Source organism: Rhododendron vialii, chromosome 8a (genome assembly GCF_030253575.1).
Source record: "Rhododendron vialii isolate Sample 1 chromosome 8a, ASM3025357v1".
Lineage (NCBI taxonomy): Eukaryota > Viridiplantae > Streptophyta > Magnoliopsida > Ericales > Ericaceae > Rhododendron > Rhododendron vialii.
Genome location: NC_080564.1, coordinates 34,308,019 through 34,335,623, shown reverse-complemented (window position 1 = coordinate 34,335,623; position 27,605 = coordinate 34,308,019). Strand labels below are relative to the sequence as shown.

At 38.9% G+C, this 27,605-nt stretch overlaps 1 protein-coding gene and 2 long non-coding RNA genes across 3 annotated transcripts; 1 reads left to right on the top strand and 2 right to left on the bottom strand.

The window, feature by feature from the left end:
- The first annotated feature begins 9,425 nt into the window (after window positions 1-9,425).
- Window positions 9,426-10,962, top strand: LOC131335755 (transcription factor MYB26-like). The gene is made up of 3 exons (XM_058371248.1): window positions 9,426-9,585; window positions 9,841-9,970; window positions 10,277-10,962. The coding sequence occupies exons 1-3, from the start codon at window positions 9,453-9,455 to the stop codon at window positions 10,938-10,940; spliced, it is 927 nt and encodes a 308-aa protein (XP_058227231.1). The 5' UTR covers window positions 9,426-9,452; the 3' UTR covers window positions 10,941-10,962.
- A 1,552-nt stretch (window positions 10,963-12,514) lies between these two features.
- LOC131335753 (uncharacterized) lies at window positions 12,515-13,443 on the bottom strand. The gene is made up of 2 exons (XR_009202620.1): window positions 13,414-13,443; window positions 12,515-12,833 (listed from the first exon to the last, which is right to left on the bottom strand). It is a non-coding gene; the product is annotated as an uncharacterized LOC131335753 (long non-coding RNA).
- A 144-nt stretch (window positions 13,444-13,587) lies between these two features.
- LOC131335754 (uncharacterized) lies at window positions 13,588-15,378 on the bottom strand. Its single transcript, XR_009202621.1, has 3 exons — window positions 15,242-15,378; window positions 14,381-14,445; window positions 13,588-13,769 (listed from the first exon to the last, which is right to left on the bottom strand). It is a non-coding gene; the product is annotated as an uncharacterized LOC131335754 (long non-coding RNA).
- Between the last annotated feature and the right edge of the window lie 12,227 nt (window positions 15,379-27,605).

The following is a 27,605-nucleotide window of genomic DNA, read 5'->3' as shown; positions in this document are numbered from 1 at the left end:
TTATAAAAATAAGAATACAAAATCTTATCTAGAATTAGAATTTTATTTTTGAAATTATATTATTAGAAAATCTTATTTGTACCGCCTGTTTTGCACTTTTTTAATTTGCTTGTTTTGCCATGATTTAAGATTTCTTTTAGAAATTTTCTTTTCTTTTCTTTTAGGATTTTATTAGTCTTTTATTTTATTTCTCTTTTATAATTTCTTGAATAACAAGAAATTGTTTTACTATATTCCTACTTAAGATAGAATTTTTCTATTAGTATAAATAAAGGTTGTAACATATTCAATTATTCACTTTTTTCATTAATATAATAAAATCTTTGAGTTTATCTCTTTTCTTGTGGATTCAAAAACTGCTCGTGGCTACGAGTACCTATCATTCATTTGGATTAGTACGTAACTACTAACTAGTCTCGTCGTGAATTCCACTGCGTCACCAAAAGTGGTTCTCTAGTTTGAAGGTTTTTTTTTTGTGGTCATATAGTTTATATTAATGGGGGTTAGCAGATTGTTAGTATGTTAGTCAACGAAAGGTTCAGAAGCTATCCTTATCATGAAACTCAAATTTGCTCTTCGTGAAACTCAAATTCAGGTCCATTGAAAAAATAACTGAGATAACCAACTTGACAAGGTTGGTTTCTTCACCGGTTTGAAGTTGACTGGCCTTCTCGCATGCATGAGATACAAGAGAATCACGGTCAGCTTTTTCAACGTCAGAAAACTTGTTTTGATCACGTGGAAAACTCATGGTGGCTACAAATCAAAGACTGGCATGTTAGAAGACGTCTCTCTAACTTTTCTGTCTAAAAAAAAATCCTACTCTCATTTTGAATTTTGAGAAAGATTTTTTTTTAAAATAATAAGTGAAGAAAGATAAATAAAAAAATTTTTGTTAGAAATTATGCCCAAAAATTTTAAAACTCCCAAACGAACAAGGCTATTGGGAGCCATGTTCAAAATGGTGTGGCCCTACAGTGTAGTACTCAAATTACTGTGATACGAGCCACTAAGGACAGAACCAGGATTTTACCTTAGCAGTGACGAAATATATACTAAAAACATCTAGTGGTGACGAGACTATATAAATTGTACATAATTTTTTTTTTACATAAAATAATTGTATTTTCTAAAATTCTTGTCGTGACGGTCGCCGCCACTAGACCCCCCTGATCCCATCCTTGCGAGCCACAAGTATAGCGAATCTGATCTATCCAAGTTTTAAAACATATTAGTAATACATACTTTCTCCGTCTCTTATTTAGAGTACAGTATTTCATTTGGACTGTCCCTTAATAAGTGTCCATTTTGTAAAGTTAATAGGTAAAAGTTTGTACATTGTCTATTTTGTCCCTAAAAGTATATTCCATTTTAAAAAGTTAATGAGTAAAAGTGTAATGATGATAGATAAATATAAAAAGTTGATGTAAAATGTATAATGATGATGTCTTTTTAATAAATTGGAGTTACGAAGCAGGACACTTAAAAAGGGACGAAGGGAATATATAACTTCGTCCTATTTCGGCCAAATATTCAAAGGGGTTTTTTTTGTTCTTATTTAATTTTTTCTGCATTTGTTAATTTTACGTCTATTTTTTTTGTGGGTTATTGCTTCGTCATGACGGAAGAAATCTAAAAAGTAAAAAATTACGATCGAAACTCAAGTTTGGCACTTCAAATTTTTATCTGTGGGCCTGCACTCAAGCTCGTATTTGCTAAAACCTTAACAAATAAATCCGAGCACGTTGAAATTTGGCTTGATTCGGTTCATTTATAGCGTTTCTCATGTGAGCTGAGGTTGGAATTTTGCGTCTGCCCTAGACCTGGTCTATACATTTCAATGATTTCATTATCACACTATGTTTCCTTTTTTTTTTTTTTGGGTGCCGTTATTCGCAGCCCTTTATTTTCTCCCGTAGCCCACTACATTTCGGTAAATGGTTGTTGAAAATCATAAATAACATTTCGGTAAATTGCTGTTGAAAACAAGATTATATTTCGGTAACTACATGTCGAAAATATGTTCAACTTTCGATAAACAACTGCCGAACATGCATTTTCAGTAAACATCTGTTGAAAAAAATATTATATTTCGGTAATTGGATGCTGAAAATATATCTCAATTTCGGTAACTAACTGTTGAGTATAATTGAAAATTTTTAACGGGCTATGGGAGTAAATAGAGGGCTGCGAATAGCGACGCCTTTTTTTTTTGAGGGAGAGATACTCCTCTCCATAATTACTGGGGGGAAATTTCAAAAAAGCCCCTGAACTTTCGGACAACTCACAAAAAAATACCTGAACTTTCACTATTAACAAAAAAACACTTAAACTTAGCATTCCGTTAACAATTAAACCCCTGCCATCCAATTCCGTCAATTTGTAACGGATGGAGCTAACGGAAGGTGTTAACTTTTTATTTTTTTTACTTTTTACATTCAAAAATTACTTTTAACTCTTTCTTTTTTATTGGTAAATAAATATGCAATAAAGTTCTTTTTTTTCTTATTATTTATCGAAAATTACTTTAACCCTATTTTTTATTTTGCAAATTTTACATTTTCCCCTCTCTCTCTCTTTCCCTTTTTTTCTTATTAGAATCAACTCCACACCACCAACCGCCAAAACTTTAGCTACAATTTCAAAAATTCAAAAGTTCTTTTAACCTCCAAAAATTACTACTTTTAACTCATTCTTTATAACCTTTTCTTTTTTTTTACTATTTTTACTTCCAAAAATTACTTTTAACTCATTCTTTTTTTGGTCATAAATAAATATGCAATAAAGTTCTTTTTTCCTTACTCTTTTCCAAAAATTATTCACTCCCATTTTTTAACTATGTACGAAAATTATTTTAACACCCCCCTGCTTCCCTGCACCCCTCTCCGTTTTTTTTTTTTTACTTTCAAATTTAACCCCACAACCAACTGATAGAGGAATTTTGGGTTTCTCCAAACTGATCGGTGGAGAGAAGAGGGGGGAGGATTTTCATCAGTGGAGAGAGAGAGAGAGAGAGAGAGAGAGTATTTGAAAGTAAAAATGGGTCTTAAAGTTATTATTGTAAATAGTAAAGATTAGAGTTAAAGTAATTTTTGATAAATAGTAAGAAAAAAAACTTTATTTCATATTTATTTACTACTAATAATAAAGAGTTAAAAGTAATTTTGGAAGTAAAAAATATATAAAAAAAACAACAATGCTAAAAAAAGAGAGGTTAAAAGTAATTTTTTGAATTTATGAAATTAGAGCTAGAGCTTTGGCAGTTGATTGGTGGAGTGGGGTTAAAATTCTAAAAAAAAAAGAGGGAGAGAGAGAGAGAGAAGGGGAAAGATAAAATTTGAAAGTAAAAAAAAAAAGATGATGGTTAAAGTTATTTTTGTAAATAGCAAAAAATAGAGTTAAAGTAATTTTTGATAAATAGTAAGAAAAAAAAGAACTTTATTGCATATTTATTTACCAATAAAAAAAGAAAGAGTTAAAAGTAATTTTTGAATGTAAAAAGTAAAAAAAAAAAAGTTAACGCCTTCCGTTAGCTCCATCCGTTAGGACTAGACGGAATTGGACGGCAGGGGCCTAATTGCTAACAGAATGCTAAGTTTAGGTGTTTTTTTGTCAATAGTGAAAGTCCAGGTGTTTTTTTGCAAGTTGTTAAAAAGTTCTGAGGTTTTTTTGAAAATTTTCCTAATTATTGACCAAAAAAACAAATGAATGGACTTTCTCTAGCTTGATGGGGTTGCCGTGAAGAGAAGGAAAGCGCAGGGAGGGAACAGTACTGGCCGGGGTCCATTTTGCAGTGTTATTTTTGGGACATATTTGTCTCGTTTCTTTTTTTTTCTCTATTACCAACACACCTTTATTCATGCATGCATGCTTTTTCTTGACTTAGGGAGCCTATGATATTGATCTGTCCAAAAAATTTGATGGCTGATTTTTCGAGGGATAATTTCTATTTCTACAGTTAAAATGACGAGGAACCATCTTTATTTGTCGCTAATTATTTTGGTTTCGACTTTTTGGATGTTACGATCGAAGGGATGGTGAAGTCAAGTTGTTTCTACAGTTAAAATCACGCAGAGCCATCTTTATTTGTCGCTAATTATTTTGGTTTCGACTTTTTTGATAGTACGATCAAAGGGATGGTTTACGATCAAAGGGATGGTGAAGTGAAGTTGTTTATGCCTAGAATGGAGTATTTCTTGTTGTCGTTGTCTGGAATAAACTCGTAATGGAATAATTGAAGATGGATATATATGCTAGTACTATATTTGGAATGATCTAAAGCATGCTATGCTATGGATGTAATTTTTGTTTCTTTTCCTTCTCAACTTCACTACTCCAGAAACTTTTATGTATCCCCGGTATACAATGAGAGTTGGTTTCCCCTTTGAGGAGTTTCTAATTTGGGTCAGCTTGCACGCACTTCAGCAAATTCCGAGACTCTTAAGGTAACGATCGAGTATAACCCCCAGTGACTCAAAGTTTGGGATGGTTGGCCTCCGTCGAATTCGAACATTCGATTTTATAGTCAAGAACTTATTGATTTCTCGTGCAGGCTTTGCCAACTCCTTGGGGTTCTGTGCTCAACCTTTTGCGGGATACCGACCATGCAAATCACCCCCTTAGCACGATTATAGATGATTGCAGGTACCTCATCAAATCTTTTGAGCAATCCATGACTCGGCATACTTATCAGGACGCATACAAGGTGTGCAGATGACTCGGCATACTTATCTCCATGAGGAGGGTGGAGATCGCCTCCGCTAGGCGGCAGAAACGAGGTCGGGAGGTGAGGTGTTGAGGTTTTTTATTTTCGGCTCGATTTTGGGAGTTCGCAGCTTGGTCAGTCCGGACCAAAGCTTTGGTGGTCCGGACCAGCGCTTGTTATACATTTCTGAAACTTAGCTTGCTGGTATTCTGGTCCGGACCAGCTCCTCTTTTGTCCGGACTAGCCATCCCGTTTTGAAGGCAATGCTCGCTGGAATCTTGGTCCGGACCAACGCACACTTGGTTCGGACCAGCGTGCGTGTTTCAGCCAATTTTGGTTATATTCTGGACTTCTTAAAGATTGGTTTTGGAGTTTCCTTTTTGGTTTTGAACTCTATATGCAAAGGAAACATAATCTGGCAAGGATTCTGACTTTAAGAAGCAATCTGTGGCTATAAATATAGCCTTGCTCTCTCATTAGGGTTTGGACTTCTTGAGTGAATCGCTCTGAGAGGCCCCTAGGGGGCCTCATCTGTAGAACTTTAGGGTTCTTCTGGAAGATCTTCATCTACATCTAGTTGCCCCTTTCATGGTGGGTTCTGTAGGCCTCCGGCCATCTGGAAGATTATCTGTTTCAGCGATTCTTTCTGGTTAAAACCGTTGGGTTTCATGAGAATCATCTGTATTTGTGTGACATCCGGTCACGTCTGAAGAACCCCGTTCCGTCTGTGTCTCTTGGTTAAAAACCCTAAGGGTTTTGTGAGACTTGATGAGAGAGAATCTGTATTTGGTGAGAGATTCCAATCGGATTTTTTATTTGGTGAGAGAACTTGTATTTTGGGATTGGTGAGAGGCTCTTTGTGAGGGCTCTGTTTGTTCGTCACCATTGTAGCTCTTCGGAGTATCATTCTCTTCACTTAGTATAATCGTCTCTCGTTCGCTTGCCCTTGGAGTATGTTTACATATGTAAGCCAAACCACGTATATCTTGATCTTTCTTATTCGTTTTCTTTGTTTGGTTTGGTTTCTTCGTTGGTATTTCGCATATATTTGGTTTGGTTATTTTCCCTGTATCATGACCATCAATGATCGTTAGGTTGCGGTTAGATCATTCGGGGGTCCGCCGCATAACAGTTTTTAGAGAGAGAAACAAAACCTAAGTTTCATTTGTAAATTGCAATCTTTCTAAGTAACTCATTCCTTCCTCATCTCGTGATCAGTGCATAGGAATTTAAGCAGGAACTAATTAACAAAAATAAATTCCTTCCTGCTTAAAAAAAAATTCCTTCTATATATATAGAAAAATAAAGAAATGATGTCAACAGTGCAAAATACCTGATTTAGGGGAGGCCTTGTTTGGGGCTAGCTGCTGTTGTGTCCTATATTTGGAGAAACTTTTTTTTCCCTCGGCAAATAGAAATTTATTAATATGTGAAAAAGATACAAAAATTAAAGATATAAGGGCAAACAAAGACAACCCGAGACCCAAGAGAAAAGTTGACAAGAAGTCAACAAAGAAGAAATCGACAACACCGAAAACATAGCCACACCAACATAAAACCAGCCACCATGACCGACAAAAACGAACAGAACCAACGGCAACAACCCAAGCCAAAAGAAACCGACAGCAACAGCGAAAGCCCAAGACCTTCAAGACCACTAAAAACTGAAAGGAAAGTCTACAATACACACCCCTTTAAAAAGATGTACCATATGCACCTATTTTATGGTTCATTCATAACATTTTAGTGTGTTTCGTAACTTTTTATTCTAGAATCCATAACCTTTTAGCAGTAAGATTCGTAATATTTACATTAGGATTCATAACATTTTAGTGTATCTCGTAACCTTTATACAATTCGTAACTTTTTAGCAATACGATTTGCAACATTTTCTCTATAATTCATAACATTTTCTCTATAATGGTATGTAAACAAGACCAGTGCTATAGACACATATGAACGTACGCAAACCCGCATACAACTTACAAATATGTCTCGAACCCAAAACGGTGGATGTGCATGCATGCGTATCCATCCATGTCTGTTTGATTTTTGTTTAAGCAATGTTATTGCATATCAATATTGCTCAACAAGCTAGCTTGACAATAATGGAAATGAAATCCAATGACATTTCCTAATTCATACCGATTATAAAATTTGACGTACTTGTAAAGTCATGCCAGTTAAAAAAATGACAAAAAAAATAAAAATAAAATTCTAAATGGAAAACGAGTTTGAAAACTGTGGCTGATGAAATAGGATTACCGATATTGCATTCTTAGAGGGGAGGGAGGGAGGGAGGGAGAGAGAGAGAGAGAGAGAGAGAGAGAGAGAGAGAGAGAGAGATGAGATGAGACCTCACATCTCATGAAAGTAATTAATCATGGGTACGTGTTCAATCAATCTATTCTTGATGACCAGAAACGACACCAAGAATCCCATATGCTATGTTCAATCAATTTAATTAGCAGAACCAATTTTGTTTGAATTTTCAGAGCTCACCCAATTGGTTGAGTAGACGAGCCATACACTCAACAGCATGTCGGACTCCTTTTGAACCTATCAAGACCCACCAGTTCAGTTTGGTCCATTTTAGGCTATTGTGTCGGCTCACTAGGGACCCACAATAGTAGGTTTAGCTTGTAGCATGCGCGAAGAAATTCATTTCCATCAGAAATTAGCATAATCAGCTGGTATCGATAACTATATGAACTATACACAATTGAGTAAAAGAGACGGAATGGTATAAATTAATATTGAGAAATTGGTCAAACTAAAAACGAAGAGCTAGCAATCAAAGCCAGAAAACAAAGAACGCAAGACTTTGAGATTTTTACATTGTTCACTGTTTAGTTGAGTACATCGATTCACGGTTCACAGTTTTTACTGTTTATTTAATGAAGGGAGTACAAGAGTAACATTGGCTTGCGGTTCAAAAAATAGAGAGTTACGTACCTACATTGGCTCCTATATATAGCATTTATAATCTGAGTTTTTTTTTTTTTTTTCCTTTAAAGTTTCGAGGGTGCTGCCTCCGACGCTTCGCTGTTGGCACTGCCACTGGACCCTTGCAAACCCTGATTTTTTTTTTTATCTGTAAAAAGAATTTTATTAATCTCCGAACTAAAGTTACAAAGATTAAACGGGAACGGGGAAAAGACGGCATCACAATCAAAAACCTACATCCCAACTATGTTGGAACCTAGGCTAAGGACAATCAGGCTTCACAAAACCCAAGAGCAACCATTACAATCACTTGTGTCGACAATTTTTTGTTCCAGTACTTTATTCATTACATAATTATTAATATCTGATTAACATAATTTTTGGCGTGGATAAGCTTATGTGCAAGAGTTACAAGATGAAATACAAGTCATTGTTTTTTATCCTGAGTGTGCTCACTTTATGACCCCCTCCACCCTTAACCAAATAATGTGGCTCAAATGGTTATCATCATGTTAACAGTAGCTAGTTAGCATTATCTTATATACTACCTATTAATGAAGTTCCGATATTAAAAGATATCTTGATGGTGTTAGACGACTCATTATTTAGGAGTGTCTTGGTGTAATTTTCCTTTTATTTACCTTGTCTTTGTAGGGTTGGGATGAACTTTCTGGTTCTCCCTTCCCTTTTATTCGATATACCCTCTTCGAGTTTAATAAAATTTTCTTTTGCCGATAAAGGAAAAAATAAAGTTCCGATATGATCACACTTACAATAGCTCCAACTAAACCGGATGGATAAGAGCTCAGTTTGCTCCAACCTGACCTCTTTATTCCACATATTTGTAAGAGTACACTTGAGTTGGTTACTACTAATAAAGATTTATTTTTATGAAATGACTAATATTAAAAAAAACAGCTCCTACGTATTTAGTAGATGAGTAACATATATGCAAGCCAGTTTCTAACTTTTCTCCGTCTATAATGTGACACTATTAAAATTTGGAAAATGCTGAAGACAGCCCAATAGACTGTCATTAAAGTTCAAAAAGTATATTGAAATGTTTGAAAAATGTATAAAAGTGTAAAGGTGTATTAAAAAGTTTGGAAAATGCGCTGGGGGTGTTTTTTATCTTGCTCTTTGCTTATTGACAACCCGTTGTCAATAGAAGGACGCTTAAAATTTGTGCAAACATTATTTCCATTTTTGTTTATCTCTTTTGTGTTTAAAGAATGATACTCAATTGGCAAATGATCGAGTAAAGACCAAATAAGAAATTACTTGAGAAACCAAGCTTGGTGAAATTGGTTCTCTCATGTATCCTAAGTAGAGGCCTGAATTTGAGCTCCACGTGGGATGGATTTGAAATTCAGGATTATGGACAGCCTTTGAATAACATATTTCAAATTTTGGGATATTTTGCAGCTTTTAACAACAAATGTAGGGTCCCCTCCCCTCCTTTGTACCACGCTTGTCAATAAATACGGGCTTGTTCGTTTTGAATTTTGAAGAAGATTTTGAAGGAGATTTGAGTAGAGAGAGATAGAAAGAAAAAATATATTAAAGACCGTACGCAAAAGCTTTAAAATCCCCAAATGAACAAGTCAGACGCTCAGTGTACATGACCTCAGATAGAGAAAATGTACATGACCTCAGTGTTCTCTCAGTTGATATCATCCACATCCCAGACGCTCCTTTTTCATTTCCTCTCCCTCTTACTACTATTTATATCTGATCTTCCCTCAGCCATTGTCTCAAGTGAGAGAGAGAGAGAGAGAGAGAGAGAGAGAGAGAGAGAGAGATGAGACATCACAAATGCTGCAACAAACAAAATGTAAAGAGAGGGCTCTGGTCACCAGAGGAGGATGAGAAACTAATCAACTACATATCCACCTATGGCCATGGATGCTGGAGCTCAGTCCCTAGACTTGCTGGTTAATTTTCTCTCTCTCTCTCTCTCTCTCTCTCTCTCTCTGGAATTTTAAAATGTCAAGTCTTGTATGTTTTGTTTTGTTCTGCTACTAGTTATTTTCAGTCTCTTAATCAGCAATTGTTTTGAAAAAAGTAGCACGAACATAAATGCATGCAATTCCGAGTCTCCGACCAATATGCTTTGTTATGTACGTATCATGTATGCGGTTCTATATGGGTATTAATTTTTGGGCCAATAAGCTTGAGATCGTACGTAGGTCTGCAAAGATGTGGAAAGAGCTGCAGATTAAGATGGATAAATTATCTAAGGCCCGACTTAAAACATGGGAGCTTCTCTTCCCAAGAAGCAGCTCTCATCATTGAACTCCGTAGCATTCTTGGCAACAGGTAAGTTAATTTCCTTATTGAAATGCGATTCTTATCAATGTCCATATATATAACTTATAAGCCCAGCTTGATTTGTAAGTTTTGGTTTCAGATTACTTCAACGATATGAATGGATTAGAATAGTCAAGTGTGGTTCACGATTATCTATATATCCAAGCCTAACGCATGTAGAAGATTTCAAGCGATTATCAAGTTTTCTTCGTATTCAAAAATTTGGACCAATAATATTCCAACCTTAAATTGTAGATCTTATATTTCTTGTTTATCAACATATCTATGCAAAAGAACATCGATCCCCTTGTGCAGATGGGCTCAAATAGCTAAACATTTACCGGGAAGAACTGACAACGAGGTGAAGAATTTTTGGAATTCAAGCATAAAAAAGAAGCTCATATCTCATCACAATCACCATGTTCATGGCCTCTCTGATCATCATCATCTAGCAGCCACCACATTTCCTTATCACCCAAACCCAAATGTCCCTTTTGAATGTTTCCACACGCTCAATCCAAACCCTAATTTCATCCCATCTCCACAGCCAGAACACTACATGCACATCCCCAACCCATTCACATCAGTCATAGCACAAGGTCTTGATAGTCCTAGTTTCCTTCCCCTAGACCCACCTTCATTTGATCACTCCTTATTGTCCTTAGACTATAACCACCCTCCACAAATTGATCACCAAAATTTTCTTAGACAAGAGGAGTGCATGATCAGCTATACCGCCGCTCCATGTTATAAAGTTACAAACCCGAAGACGATAGTACTAGTACTACCGCCGTATGATGATCCAACTGGACTTGTGGGGCCTTCCATGCCAAAACTCTGTGAGATGATCAGCTGTGCTATGCCATCTTCATCAACTGCTTCACATGATCAAGTTGACTCTATTGTTGCAACAAGTCTTGATACATTTTTCCCATCTGATCTTTTGAACTCATGTGATCCCCATGTGCCAACCAATTAAATGGAAATCATTGATGCTATCATATCATCGTTACCGTCAACGTGCAGCAGTCAATTTATGACAAACCCTAATTTTTCTATAAGCTGGGATCCATAGACTTGATGGTATATGTTAGTATTTTGGGTACGTATGTCGATACGGATTATGATTTATTACAACGCATTTATTTCAAAAAGAGTAGTGTCGAAGACACAAATGACCAAACATAAATTAGATCACATGCATACATGTGCAAAACCCTTCGATCCACGTTGAACCCCACACGATGCACGTGAAATCCGCATGTTTTAGATGGCTGCAGACACATCGGTGTCTAGATTTATGTCGAAAGCATTTTTCTTTCTGAAGTGGTCATGCCTACTTCCTATTTTGTCGCATTTGTAAAATTCTACGGGGATTGAAAAACATTAAATGTTGCCATAAAGTTGTCCTACTTTTGAATGTTTCAATTCTTGAATGCCTTGTCACCATAATTATAGAGTACTTGTGTCTCACTAGTGTTTCTCATTTGAAGTACTCTATAGTCCCCTCTCTCTCTCTGCGCATATCAGTAAGTGTTTGTGTACGTATTATAGATCAGATGGGGACGCTGTCATGCACTTTAGCTCCCAATTACGTTGAAGAGGTGTCGTGTCAAAGGGATCTCATATCTTTCCGTATTTTCATACCTATGTTACAGCTTCAGCATAACAAACAAGATGGAACGAAGAACGGCAAACGATCCAAATTCATAACATTGAGCAACAATCACTCAACACCCCTTTGTGGACACATTTTTACAGAATGCTTCTGATCGATCCCCAAATTATATTAGGTAAAGATCTAGAAGATGCGTGCACACCTGCCAAACACGTTACCTTCATAAGGGTGGGTCTTTTCTGCACGTGGTGAAACCCACCCTCTCTCTATCGCCTTCATAATGGTGGGTCTCACAACGTGTGGCGTGCATTGCGAGACCAACCTCTAATGAGAGGGTATCTGAATTTGTGTTGACTGGTAAATATGCACGTAGAAGTGGTAGATTGAATCAAATAGTGGCCTAAAGTTTTTATTAATAGGCCTATTTTAATTATTTGGAGGTTCAACATCCAAATCTTTAATAAGAGGATTTTTTTTTTTAACACTTCGTATCAGTATAAAGCGATGGCGTGGTTAAGCCAACTCTAAAATTCACAATGTCCGTAATGTAATTTGATTAACAAACTGATTTTCGTTATTCCAGTTTTTTTTTTTATGTCCGAGGCCAGCTTGTGCCGTTGCATGCATCTGATCAACTACTTGGATCATACTTAGAGAGACCATTTTGTTGTAAAGTGTATTTTTTTTTTTCCCCTGTTTTGCTAAAATCGAAGAAAGGTCGTAATGGAACGCATCGCCCTCGAAGTCTGCTAATATAACAACTTTTAAGCTACAGAAAAATCCATCCAATGTTCTGATTATCCCAAACACTATTTAAGAGGGCTATAAATAGCTCCAGGGCTACAAGGGTTACAGAACCAAATTCCGTAATTGACAGATGAGTTCCAAAAACAATCACTACTAGCATATATACTAGCAGCAGCAATTTGGGTACGTAATAAACTGCAGCAGACATGCATATGAATAACCGAAAGAGGATAATTTGACAAAGAGAATTCAAGTAGCTTCACAAGAGAGGGCTCTGATGCTCTGTCAACCATAGCTCTATTAAATGACCATCAGGCACTCAAGCAGCCACCGGAAAGAAGCAAAGGTTCCTCCTAGTTGCTCACCACCCTTACAAAAGTGGAGAACTAGAACTTGATTTCATTGAAACATGACAGAGTCAAAATAACAAGCAGCTATGCTGTGATTCTAAACCGTCCCTTTGCGATTCTTCGAGCAATGACCCGCCGCCCACCCTTGGTTGATTTGCTGGAAAAAGTTTAGGATTTGGATTAATAGTAGAACTGATATATGCACACGGCTCCATTAACTACTGAAACAACCAACTTCACATAATTAGAAGACAGATCTCTGGACGACCATTAAAAATTTAAACAAAAACCATGCATGCTCTTCCAATCCAAGATTTTTTATTTGACAAGCAATCCAAGATTTGTTTGCACAATACTCCCTTCGTTCCAAAATGAGTGACCTTTTTGGGACTCTGTGTCATTTTAAAATGCTTACATTTTTCGATTTATGAAGTTTTATGTGATTTTGAAAACTTTGTTTAATAGAACTAATTAAAATCTACTCATATCAAATAAGATCCATATTGCATATTTTTTAATATTCATATTGAAAAATATAATCAATTGAAAACGACACGTTTTCCAAAAAATGTCACTCGTTTTGGAACGAAGTTTGCACCACAAGTAAACAAAAGAAAGGCGACCAGAATTGAAAGGCATGTAAGCAAGATACAAAGACGAATATACATGTGTTCATGAGCATACACACGGTATTTTGTTTACTTTTCTTTGTGTGTGTGTGTGTGAGAGAGATGTACCGAACCAAGAACCCGTGTACCCTCTGTCACGTCCCGCCCCGCAAACGACACCCAAAGTGGACCCGAGTCGGCGCGGCCACGTGGCATTCCACACAAAAAACCACACCACACTCTACAACCAATCAGAATACAACTTAGCGAAAGACTTCTCACATAAAATACAACCAAGTCAACGCCAAAAACTCAACTCACAAGTCATAATAAATATCCCTCTCTTCAATTAATTACAAAACATGTAGGTTAACTTCTAGACGAATCAGCTACACAACAATCTAACCAAAGACATCACCCGACACGAGTCTCAGCACTCTCCAAGGCGTTGACCAGTAGTGGACCCACTCTAAGCCACCTGCTACCTGACAGTCCAAAAAGGAAAGCCAGAGTGTGTGAAATATAGAAATGCTCAATAAAATATCACAATACCCATAAGAATATCAATAAGAATATTCACCACCAACATAACCGCAATACCCATATGAGTATATTAGTTATAACCACCACATCCGCCAAACATAGCAATATTATCCAATAAACAACCACGTAACAATAACTGAATTAACGACAGCATGAATGTAAATCACACAAGCATGAAGTGACACATCTGCCACATTCCCATGAACCCAAGGCATTGTGTCCCGCAAACCATGCTCCCAACCTCCGTTAATTAGACGGAATGGCATACGACATGGCGTGACTCACTCCACAATCCTTTCGCGGGTACAATCAACATACAACAAGCATGCATACCATTGGCTAAAATAACATATAGCATGATATACAATTTCAACCACATATATCCATATCAATAGCTAAATCTCGGTTAGCATGATATCATTGATATACAATCACCTCCACCGCATTATTTACATATCGATAATCATAACGAAAACTAAAATACCATTAGCAAGATATATACATATCACCATAGCAATATCTTATTGAGAAGAACCATATCAGACACACTCACCTTCACTTCGACTGGAGTATGCCAAACTTACGGTTTCGACACCTCCCACTTGACCAACTCGCTACCTAATCACAAGCTAACCATATTAGCATACAACTCCATTGAAATGCTCAAACAAATATATGATAACATCTCATAACATTTTACCAAGCTAACACATGCCAAAAAGTTAACCAAGTCACCAAACATCCCTAAGGCATTCAAACGAAATCTCCAAAATCTATATGAAAACTTATAACCATTTCACCATATTTTGACCATAACTTCTTTTAGGATTAGAATTGGGTTATGAAACCTCCACCATTAGAAAGTACGTTTTGAGAACATCAATTTCGATATATAATTTGCCCAAAAAAGAGTTCGGATGAAAAAGATATGATCGTTCGAAGTTTCACAACAGTTGCTGAAAATTTACCCGAGAGGAACAGGTACCACAAAAACTCAGTACAGGTACCCATCCAAAATCGACCCAAATGCTTCAATTCTGATCTGTCGGTACAGGTACCAACAAAAAGTGGTACAAGTACCGACTGGATTTTCAGCGAAAATTCAGCTTGTTCATCCTCCGATTCCCAACATTTTCTTAACTTAAATTTCATCTAAAACTCACCAAAACTTCACAAAATCATGCTCAAACTCATACATAACAAAGAGCTACTCAAGAACATCAAAACCCACGGACCAAATCAAGTTCTAAACACCAAATTCAAGAGACTTAAGACTCGGTTCCTAATTTCTCCAAGAACTCCAACCCACATCCAAATTAACCCAAGCCCATCTATTCTAGGCACGAATTCAACCCCCAAACATATGAACTCAACAAATTAAATATGAAATCAAATACAAGAAAACATGAATTACCATGTTAGGACTTCAATTCTAGGAAAGAATGATCATCCACAAGCAAATCCCCTTCTCTTCTCTTCTTCTTTTCTTCTCTTCTTCTCCTTCTCCTCTTCTTTCTCCCTGCGTCTCTCTCTCTCTCTCTCTCTCTCTCTCTCTCTCTCTCTCTCTCTCTCTCCGAAAAATATCAGGGAAAGGGGGAGGAAGGAGATATTTAAGAAATATCTCCTTTTGAAAAATTATGTGGTGTAACCACACCACCGAACCACTTATGCAACCAACCAATAACATTTAGTTAAATTCCCATCAAATAATAATTAACCCTATAAACACATAATTCAATTAAATATATGAGTTTAAAATACTAAATATTCGGGACGGGTATTACACCCTCTTCCTCCTAAGGGTACTAGGTTGGTATGTTCTTGAAAAATCAGAGTTCCCTAACAATACTTAAAAACCCTAACAATATGAATGCGAATCACAAAATAATACTATCAGCAAAAACTACGCAAGCAATCAAACCTACAATGTAGAGATATACGTAGAAAACTCTAGAATGTGTAAAAATCGCGGGAATGAATCAAATCAATATAATCAATGTGCAATTGCAGATATACCTGTTCAAATGAAGTAAATCCTTACAACGTTCTAAATATCACATGCCGAGTCCTCACACGTACCCCGCACCCAGTGATCTTGATTGCCAAAAGCCTTGAGTCCACAAACCCTCTAAAAAACCTAATCAAAATTCTCCTTTGGAATAGTTCTGAAGTAGAACTGATGCTTCGATCTTTTTGCTCCTGCCGCCGCCCGTTGTCTTTTTCTTAATCACCGTATATGTATATTCAGTATGTGGCCTCAAGAGTATATGTTGTATGGCTGCTCCCTTTTTCTTTTATATTACTGCATGTAGTCAAACCCTAGGAAATAAAAAGTCCATCCTTTTTCCTCTTTTTCATGTTGCCTTTTTATTTAAATGAACAGATGGTGCCGATTGATAACCGATTGATCCGTCTTTTTTTATTTTTTTTTATCAACAAAAAATAATTTCATTAACTCATAAACACGAAGTTACAGAGATAATAGGAGCTTGGATACACCGGCCTGACTATCCAAGACCCTCTTCTCCAAACCATACAGAGGAACTGAAAAAGACCCAACAGGCTGAGCCTAAACTAGAATACACCCATTGGGACAAGCCCACACCTAAAATAGGCCAAAAGCCCAGATCAAAACAATTCAGCACAAACACCACAACCTAACCCTAAACCAACCAAAGACCAGCGGGAGTAGAAATGCATTAGCACCTTCGTCCGGCAAGATCTAAACCTAGCAGGACTCCGGTGGGCCACCACCACCATTAGCCCAATCCTCCACCAAAGGCCCAACACCGCAGCAAGCACCAGCAGCCAAACCTAGCCCAGATTGTCGACCACCACCACACGCCGTCACGCCGACGAGACTGCCTGCCAAACCCCAACAGAAACCACCTAACCACTGCCGCCCCACCCGATCTGCTGAGAAACGACACCACAGACCCACCGCACACAGCCACGGTTACAAACTCATTGTAGTCGACTTCATTTTTTATCCAAAAACGCTCACTCTCAAATACAAATAATAATGATTCCTTTCACTCTAATCCTATACAGACTCAGTAGCTTATTAAAAGTAATAAAATTACAACTCAATAAAATTTATGTGTTTTGTCATACGGAATTGCCAATACTCAAAGACTCCGAAATTTGTTCCTTACAGTTCTTTTAGGGAATAAGAGCATATGATGAAGACCCATCCCCTTAAGAAGCAAGAAAATAAACAGGTAATATGAATTACAATAGTGCATAAAATTACTTTGTTGAGCAAATATAATCTACCGAAATGGTGAAAAGCTGACAATCCATCTAACAATAATGCAATACTTGCTAGCTAGCTCAATTATGAGAGACGTTGAAAGGAAAACATCCCTTGTAGATGGACTTCTTTTTTCATTGCTAAGTAGTAGTGGTGGTCTAGATAGATTTTGTGTAATTTGCAACTGGTTACTGCTAATCAGCAACTTATATTAACATGGGAACTGCCCTGCAACAACAAATCTTGCCTTTGAAAATTGGACTACTCTCCTCAGACCAACGTGAAACAGAACATTTAGGAAGAAGTTTTGAAGACTAGGACCATCCCTATAAATATGTGAACAAGACATCATTGACATGACTAAGCAAGCCAACACCATGAAGTAGTGTAATTATTGCATTTGATAATTAGTCAAACCCATCATTAGCATAATCATCAAACTACATTCAAAACAGCAGAGCTCTTTACCCGGCACTCAGGTAGGCATGCTCCAAAGCTGGAAAAAATGAGCCAAAAATAAAACTTCTCGGCAACTATAACATTGAATCGATTTCCTATAACACTGAAAGTAAATGCAAGGTTTTTAAGCATGACACTGACTATAAATTATAATAGATAACTTCCCCATCAGAAGTAAACCTTTTAAGCTTGACATGGCCTGTAATAGATTTTCTCCTCATCAGAAGTAAAGCTTTTTTGAAACATGCTTGACCTTTTTCCTCCCTGTTCAAGAGTTGTTAAAGAACTAAACAAAATGCTGCAAGAAGCAAATCTGATGACAGGTGAACACCGCTCACAAAATAGGAAAGGCATAATCTTAAGGCATAACAGAGAAGATAATCAAATCATTTACAAAAATGATTTGGTCAGGAATACTCCCTGTGTCCATGAAGCAAGCAACCAAGTTTTGTCAGCCCACCAGGCGCCAGCAAATAATAGCTTATGGTCTTATTGATATCCCTATTATAAACTGGTTCTGTATTTATCCTACTTTCTATCACTTCTTCGTACTCAGCCAAAGAACACATTGAAAGGAAAGTTATACTTCAAGAATCCAGACTTTGGAGTAGCTACGTAAATAGATTCAACAGAATCAGCTCAACATGATTTGGGAAGAGCATTGATCACTACATCCCACTACACAATAACGTACGCCCACCACACTATTTTCTCATAATGTTAAACAACACACCTTAGTGTAGTAATACAGTCAAACTAACTCAACCATTTTAGCATTGAGAAAAAGCAACCCCGTATAATGCACCCAATATTAAGAATTGCAGTGAATCAGGCCAGTTGCACATTCAAGTGCTAAACCTACATAAAAACGGAATGAAACAGCAACACATAATAATCAGATGGCCCGATTTCTCGAGCCCTCCTACTACACATCAATGACCAATTTTATACTTACCAAGTCAAAGATGCGTATATACACGTTAAGAGGATGCACTTGGTCGCATGAATATATGAACACAACAGAGCAACTAACTCACTCCTAACAGATTTTTAGCCCATCTCACTAACGCGTATGTACTAACTGACTATCATCATGTTACTGCCAACTAGCACTGCAAACGAACCCAGCTAAACTTTGAAGTGTGCGAGCTCATCTGGACTAAAATTGGTCTAGCTTAAGCTCGAGTCGAGCCCCAATAATCGAGCTTGAGCTCGGCTCGTTTAGTACGGAGGTGTTGGAGCTCGGTTCGTTTGCCAAACGAGCCTCTGTAAATGAGCCAAGCCCTATAAAACAAGTTGAGCTTTTTATAAACGAGTCGACTCTAGTTTGGCTCCTTCACTAAATGAGCTTAAAACTCGAACCGGAGCTTGACTTGTTTACTAACATGCCAATCTTGTAACAACCCCAGCCTTGAGCAGCTCACAAATAGCTCAGCAATTGTATGCAGCCCTAAATTCATGTACATACATACAATGGGATCTCAACATTGGTACATTTCAGCTCAGCAACTAACTTACTCCTACCAAATTTTAAGCCCGTCTCACTAACTACAAACTACTAACTCCTGATGGACTATCATGCGCCGAGCCGAGCTTTTGAAGTGTTTGCGCAAAGCTCGTTCAAAATTGTCCTGTATCGATTCAAGCCCAAAGAATCCAGCTAGAGCTTGGCTCGTTCAAAATTGGTCTAAATCAAGTCAAGCCCAAATAATCGAACTTGAGCTTGGCTCGTTTAGTATCGCGGTGTTAGAGCTAGAGTTGAGCCCTACAAACAAGTCGACCTTTTATAAACGAGCCGAGTTACAACGAACTCGAGTTTGGTTGGTTTACTAAACGAACTTAAAACTCGAGCTCTAGCTCAACTGCTCAACTCATTTACTAATGAGCCGAGTCAGCAGACCTGTAACAAGCCGAGCCTCAAGCTGTTCGTGAACATCTCGGTAATCGTTTGCAGCACTAAATTCATGTATGTATACGTGTGTGTGTATGTGTGTGTGTGTGTGTGTGTGTGTGTGTATATATATATATATATATATAGAGAGAGAGAGAGAGAGAGAAAGAGAGAGAGAGAGAGAGAGAGAGAGAGAGAGTACCGTCAAGTAAGAAGAATCGGAGAGAAGGGAGGCCACAAGGGTACTGGTCCGTCGTTTTCGTACCAAAAATATAATTTATAAAACAGGGAATTAACAATTATCCCAAAGAATAGCAGTTAAGTCCGAGATCGTCCACGGAGAGTAAAAAGCTAAGTTGCAGTAGTTTCAATTAATTTCTAATTTAATTCTGAAACTAAAAGGAAATTGGATTTGGATTTGGATTTGATTAAGCTAAAATTAAACTAGAATGCAAATTAAAGGAGTTGTAAACTGATGAGAGATGGGACTAGGGTTTTCGATTCAGTCTCCCCTTGTAACACAATTATTTCGAAACCTAGGGTTCACATTCAACATTCAACCAGATCACCATAGGGTAGCAATTCCTATCGATAATCCCCAAAAATATAATCAAGATTCGTACTCCGTATAGATTATCTCAACACGGCACGGATCGTCTCATTGGATTTAACCATGGCACGATCCGTCTCACGTCGTATAATCTATCTCAAAGCCTATCTCGAAACATTCAAAATCATTGCATGACTGTGCTTGAAACAATGGATATAAACACATTCGAATATCAGAAAAAATATAAACTCTCATAAAAAATTATGAATTGACCAAGTCATACAATCCAGTCGAATATAAAACCCTAGAAATCTAACAACTACGCTACTTGGAGAGACCTCCTCATCACCCTAATCAAGGGATTTAGCCACTCATGGAGTTAGAACAAATAATCATGCATGTGTAAGACTCCATTGAAATAACAGTAAGAGATTAAACCCCAAAGCCTTTCGTCCTTTCCTGTTTCAGCCGTGAGCACCGTGGCGTCGTCAAATTGCCGTGCTCTTTGTTCGTGCGTGGTCCGCGTGGAAAAGAAGCTTTGAAGGCAGCCCCGTTCTGTTTCTGTCGTGGGAAATCAGATATCCAATGGCAGCCCCCGTCTGTTTTGTTTCTGCCGTGGGAAAATATCTCGATGGCAGCCCCCCTCTGTTTTTCCGTGGAAAACAGATCCTAGCACAGCAGCCTCTGTTCTCAGTTTGCCGTGGGAGAATCTGCCCTAAACAAAACCTTGCTTCTTTTTATACTTGCTGTTGTAAACCTCTAGCCCAATAAAAGGAATTCAGTGGGCCCTCATCATATGCACGTGCAAAGCCAAGCCAAAAAGTTTATTGGCTGAACCATCCATTATAAGCTTGGCCTCACCTCTTAATTAATTTGATCGGCAAGTATTACATTCTCCAAGCATGACTTCGAGCTCACTTTGCGTCGTTAATTATTTTTATATCGATTTAGCTTCAAATGCTATCCAACGGCTCCGTAGGTTCTGAAATAAAGAAAACGAGTATCAAACTCCAAGTAGCGCACTAAACGGACATAACAAACCTAAGTTATGGGGTATAAATAGGCATATTTATGCACCTATCACATCCCCCAACTTACACTTTGCTAGTCCCTAGCAAAGAAAGGAAAAATAAATAAAATAAAGCAATTAACTAAGGGATAGATCTTTTAAACCCCCGGGTGGCCCCGGTAGGACGAGTGAAGTCTCGTGAGGGTTTTCAGCAGTGATCACCCACAAAACACCGCGGATTCCTTTACTTGGAACCCGAAAACCTGCAATGCAACTCATTGAAACGCCAATGCAAAGAATAACGCATATGCAAAAAATAGTTCTAGAGGCTATCAAAACATAGAAATAAATCATGGCACCCAAGCTTAGCGTGTGTGAGCAAGGACCTCGACTACAAGTGAACCACAACCGAGCACCCTCTCCGGACCGAGTCTCGACTTCAATTCTCACCATGTCATGCACTCATCAAAAGAAAACTCTCGAAACAAGGTGCATTTAGTAAACTCTCAAAGTGTACGGATGAAAGTTATGCAATAAAGAACCAAAGTCTCCTGCACACTTAGACACGAAAAGAAAGCTTTTTAAAGTGGACACAAGATCTCATGAAAGGAATGCCAAGTATTAAAGACCATATCTATACATCGATCCACAACCGATTGCCCCTAAGATCAAGTAGGACTTTTATTCGGTTATATCATTAGCTAAGGAAAAGTGTTTCAAAGGTTAGGGTATAACATAATCAAGTGTCTGAGAATAAGCCAAAACACATAGGGCAAGTAACAATGTGCGCCCTCTTCCAACTCTTTTCAACTCCGCCATATCTCTCATATTTTTCACCCTTCACACAATTCCACAATGAAGTTCACATGTTTCTTTCTTCAAACAAATGCATAGGTGTCTTCCCCTTTTTCATTCAAGTTCTATTTTTTTTTCTTTTGCAATTTTCTCACTGTTTTTAACAATGGGGAAGAACACACCACACTTAAAGCACTTCTTTCACAAAAATTCGCTCACTCCCTTCTCCAAAGATTATTCTCATATATTTGCCAATTCTCAAGACACAATATGGATGGTGGAGCACAACAAGAAAAAGGCTTATGTAAGAGGTTCAATGTGGCTAACAAGGGGTAAGCGGGTAGAAAGAAACGAACCGGCTCAAAGCAACAAAAATGGCCTACTATCCTCTCCTAGGGGCAATACAACCATGTAACGATCCAATCCCAAAAGATAAAATAATAGGCATGCATTAAGTCTCAATACTTGACGACAAAAGATAATGAGATCGACAATGATTAAACTTCTTTTTTTTTTTACGACAAACAAAGAGTTTATATGACACCACTCCAAAGGAAGGTAAGGCACTAAAGCTCACATGGGCATAAGTCTCCACTAATCTAGCCATTGAAAGCACTTAAGTTACAACTCACAAGCAGTCAAGGTCCAAGAAACGTGCAGTGCAAAGATGCTAAGAGCGTATGCCAAGATAAATTCCTATCGCCAAGCTAGCAAAAAGAACTATCATGCAACATAAGTATTCAAGTAATGCTCATAGATTCTCAGCACAAGCAACCAATAAGTAAACATTGCAATCTCTAAGTCTCAAGTAGAAAGGATCCAACAAGTATTTTTTCTTTTAATTTTTTTTTTTTTTGATTTTAAAAACTCTATAGACAAAAAGCAAAGCTTTTTTTTTTTTTGATTTTAAAAACTCTATAGACAAAAAGCAAAGCGATCCATCCCCCAACTTATAATGGCACTGTCCTCAGTGACGGCTCAGCCATAGAAAAGTAAAAGACAAACCGGAGAAAGAAAGGAGAGATATCACCTCATGTAGGAGCAACAAAAAGCAAGGCAAAAGAATAAGTGGGAGTCATCCCCAAACTTGTAGCGTAAACCTGCACTTCATTAGACCCACAACAAAAAATAAAGAGAATAAAAGAAATTAAAACAAAAGACACAAAGCGAAGAAAAAGAGAGAAGAAAAAAAATAATAATAATAATAAAAATAATAATAACAAATACTCCCTAAAATACTCCACCAGGACAAAAACGTATACACTTTCTTCACGTGAAAGACACGGGTACTACTTTTCTCCCTTGTCAAAGACTGTGGTTCCCTATTTGTTGGAAGGACAATATGTGTAGGATTCAACGATATCGTGAGAAGTGGTGCCATCATCTAATAGGCTGTCACTCCCTCTGGGGCTGCCAGATCCCTTACCCACCACTCGGTTTATGAAGCAATCTCCACCAAGTTGGACATTAAAATCAGATGGTTCAGACAGAATTCTCGCTGCTAACTACACGCTTGCCGCCAGACCCAACCTCCTAAGTACTACATACATAGCTTTGACAAGGTGGCTATACCAGACCTTTAAAAACCGTTCGAGCACGGTAAACACTGGAGGTCTCTCAAACTCAATAGATTTCAAGTCTCCTAGACTCATTGAAAGCACTCAAAGGTTAGGGTACACTGGGTCCACCAAATTGATGGACTCAATTTCACCCTCTTCACTCAAACCGTCCACATATGGCTTTAATCGTTGGCCATTGACCTTAGATACTTGGCCATCACGTGGATCCCGAATTTCAACCGCACCATGGGGGAAAACACGAGTAATAACATAAGGTCCATCCCACCTAGAATTCAACTTGCCCGGAAACAATTTCAAACGTGAGTTGAAGAGCCACACCTTTTGATTAGGCTCAAAGGACTTCCTACGGATATGTTTATCATGGAATGCTTTAGTCCTAGCCTTATAGATTTTAGAGCTCTCATATGCATCATTACGAAGTTCTTCTAATTCATTGAGTTGGAGTTTACGATTCGAACCGGCAACAGCCATATCAAAATTAAATTTCTTAATGGCCCACATGGCCCTATGTTCCAACTCGACAGGCAAGTGGCACGCTTTACCGTAAACCAATCGGTAAGGAGACATGCCAATGGGAGTTTTAAAAGCCGTACGGTAGGCCCACAAAGCATCGTCAAGCCTAAGCGACCAATCTTTCCGATCGGGCCTAACCGTTTTCTCAAGAATTGATTTAACCTCCCTATTCGAGACCTCTACTTGGCCACTAGTTTGAGGATGATAAGGTGTTGCCACCTTGTGAGTGATAGAATATTTCTTTACTAGCGCCGCAAAGTATTTGTTTAGGAAGTGGGTCCCCTCATCGCTTATAATCGCACGTGGGTAGCCAAAGCGACTAAAAATGTTACTTTGCAAGAATTCGACCACAACCTTGTGGTCATTAGTCCGCGTTGCTACCGCTTCCACCCACTTTGAGACATAATCGACTGCCACTAAAATATACTCATTCCCAAAAGAGGTTGGGAATGGTCCCATAAAATCAATTCCCCACACGTCAAAAATTTCTACCACAAGAATATCGGACAGAGGCATCATGTCTCGGTGGGATATGTTGCCAACCTTTTGGCAACAAAGGCATGCCTTGCAAAACTCATGGGCATCCTTAAAAAGTGTAGGCCAATAAAACCCGCATTGCAAGACCTTCGCCGAGGTCCTCTTACTGCTAAAATGTCCCCCACACTCGAGAGTATGACAAAAAGTCAATATGCTCTGTTGCTCACTTTCGGGGACACATCGCCGAATCACTTGATCCGAACAATATTTGAACAACTCCGGATCCTCCCAAAAATAATTACCAACCTGCGCAAAGAATCGGTCCTTGTCTTGCTTAGACCAATGGGAAGGTATGGCTCCAATGGCATGGTAATTTACAATGTTTGCATACCAAGGGGGTTGACTATGTGACACCGAAAAAAGTTGCTCATCTGGAAAAGAGTCTTTTAAGGGTGAAGGGTCACATGCGGAGTCAATCAAGATCCTCGAGAGATGGTCAGCTACGGAGTTTTCGGAACCTTTCTTGTCCCGGATTTCTAAGTCGAATTCTTGTAGCAACAAGACCCACCTAATCAACCTAGGTTTCGTGTCCTTCTTTGAAAGCAAGTACCGCAGCGCGGCATGGTCAGAGTACACAATAATCTTTGACCTCAAGAGGTAGGACCGAAACTTATCTAACGCAAATACTACCGCGAGCATCTCCTTCTCCGTAGTGGTATAGTTCAATTGAGCATCAGAGAGAGTCTTGCTCGCATAGTAAATGGCGTGAGGCACCTTATCCACCCGTTGGCCAAGGACCGCGCCGACCGCATAGTCAGATGCATCACACATGATCTCAAAGGGAAGAGACCAAACAGGGGATTGCATGATCGGGGCAGAAGACAACGCAGTACGAAGCTTCACGAAGGCATTCATGCACGCATCATCAAAGACAAAAGGGGCATCCTTTGCAAGGAGGTCACACAAGGGCTTTGAAATTTTGCTAAAGTTTCTAATGAAGCGGCGGTAAAACCCTGCATGCCCTAAAAATGAGCGGATTTGCTTGACAGTAGAAGGGGGAGGAAGCTTAGAGATAAGGTCCACTTTGGCTTTGTCGACTTCGATCCCCCTTTTAGACACGACATGACCTAGCACAATCCCCTCTTGAACCATAAAATGGCTCTTCTCCCAACTTAACACCAAATTGGTCTCCAAACAGCGCTTAAGCACCCTCTCAAGATTATGGAGACAACTCTCGAAAGACTTCCCAAAAACCGAGAAGTCGTCCATGAAGACCTCAAGAAAATTCTCCACCATATCGGAGAATATTGCCATCATGCACCGTTGAAAGGTCGCAGGTGCATTGCACAAACCAAAAGGCATACGCCGATAGGCAAAGGTGCCAAATGGACAGGTGAACGTGGTCTTTTCTTGGTCTGCGGGGTCAACGGGCACTTGATTATAGCCTGAATAGCCATCAAGAAAACAATAGTAACTCTGACCGGCCAACCGTTCTAGGATTTGATCCACAAATGGAAGTGGAAAGTGATCCTTCCTAGTCATGGAATTCAACTTCCGGTAATCAATGCACACTCGCCACCCCGTGGTCATGCGAGTGGGGACAGACTCACCCTTATCATTTTTCACCACGGTGATGCCTGACTTCTTAGGCACCACCTGCGTGGGACTCACCCATTTACTATCAGAGATGGGGTATATGATACCCGCATCTAACAATTTGACCACCTCCTTCATTACCACCTCTTTCATGTTGGGATTTAATCTCCGTTGCATCTCTCGAGATGGTTTGGCATCTTCCTCACAATTTATACGATGCATGCAAACGGAGGGGTCTATCCCCTTGAGGTCCGCTACTGACCACCCTAAGGCACCCTTATGCCTCCTAAGCACATCAACAAGTTGACCCTCCTGCACGACAGTAAGGTCAGACGCGATAATCGCAGGAAGAGTATCTGTAGACCCTAAAAAGATATACTTGAGATTGGCCGGGAGTGGCTTCAGCTCAAGCTTCGGAGAGGCCTCTATAGAAGGGAGCGCAGGCTCACGTGACAATGGTGGTAATGATTCAAACTTGGCTTGCCATGTTGGAGGTGCATGATTGAGCACTGAGTTGACCTCTGCAATGGTTTGACCTGAGTCGTACTCCTCATGGCCATAATGGGCCAAACACGCCTCTAAAGGGTCCTTAGTGAGAATGTAGGGAAGAGCTTCCTCCACAACATCATCTATGACATCGACTGTGAAACAGTCTTCATCCGTGGAAGGGTACTTGGTGGAATTGTAAATATTAAGCCTAATATTCATGTTTCCAAAAGACACATCCATCACCCCGGCCTTGACATGGATATTAGCATTGGCTGTAGCCAAGAAAGGACGACCAAGTATGATGGTGGAGGATTGCATGGATGCTTGGCCAGGCTCTGTGTCAAGGATGATAAAATCTGCAGGGAAGAGAAATTGGTTAACTTTGACCAATACATCCTCGACAATGCCCCTTGGGATTCTAACGGATCGGTCCGCCAACTGTAAAGTCACCGAGGTGGGTTTCAACTCCCCAAACCCAAACTGCTCATACACAGAGTATGGCATAAGATTAACACTGGCCCCGAGATCCAGAAGTGCCCTTTCTATAATGTGGTCACCTATGACACATGAAATTGTGGGGGTCCCTGGATCGGGCAACTTAGGGGCAGTAGAAGTGTGGAAAACAGAGGAGACACCCTCAGCTAGAAGGACCTTTTTTGTAACATTGGTTCGAGTTCTACGTTTTTGAGTGCAAAGGTCCTTAAGAAATTTAGCGTATGAGGGGACTTGCCGAATGGCGTCCAGAAGAGGAAGATTTATCTTGACTTGCTTGAAAGTCTCAATCATATCTTCCATCACAGCGACTTTCTTAGTATAAGGAGATTGTGAATTAAGAGCCGCTGGAAAAGGGACACGTGGTACACCTGGTGGTACCACGGCGGAACTGGTGGAAGGAGAAGTAGGTGAAGTGGTATCAGTAACAAAAGGAGGCGCATCCTCCTCTTCAAGGATCTTGTCCTTTTCCTTAGGCCTAGAAACAGAAGATCGAGCATCTTGCTTTTTCGAAATGTCATCTGTAGGCCTAGTCTCTACAATCCGGCCTGATCGAAGGGCCACAACTGCTTTAGCTTGCTCTTGGTGATGGTTAGGAGCATGCTGCTGGTCAACTTGGAATTGACCCCTAGGATTGGAAACTGGTTGGCTGGGTAGCTTACCCTCCTCTCTTT

Bases quoted from the DNA above. Each gene is read 5' to 3' on its own strand.
- LOC131335755 (XM_058371248.1), top strand. From the start codon at position 9,453: ATGAGACATCACAAATGCTGCAACAAACAAAATGTAAAGAGAGGGCTC. The intron at 9,586-9,840 runs GTTAATTTTCTC...GATCGTACGTAG, and splicing joins CTCAGTCCCTAGACTTGCTG to GTCTGCAAAGATGTGGAAAG. The intron at 9,971-10,276 runs GTAAGTTAATTT...CCCCTTGTGCAG, and splicing joins CGTAGCATTCTTGGCAACAG to ATGGGCTCAAATAGCTAAAC.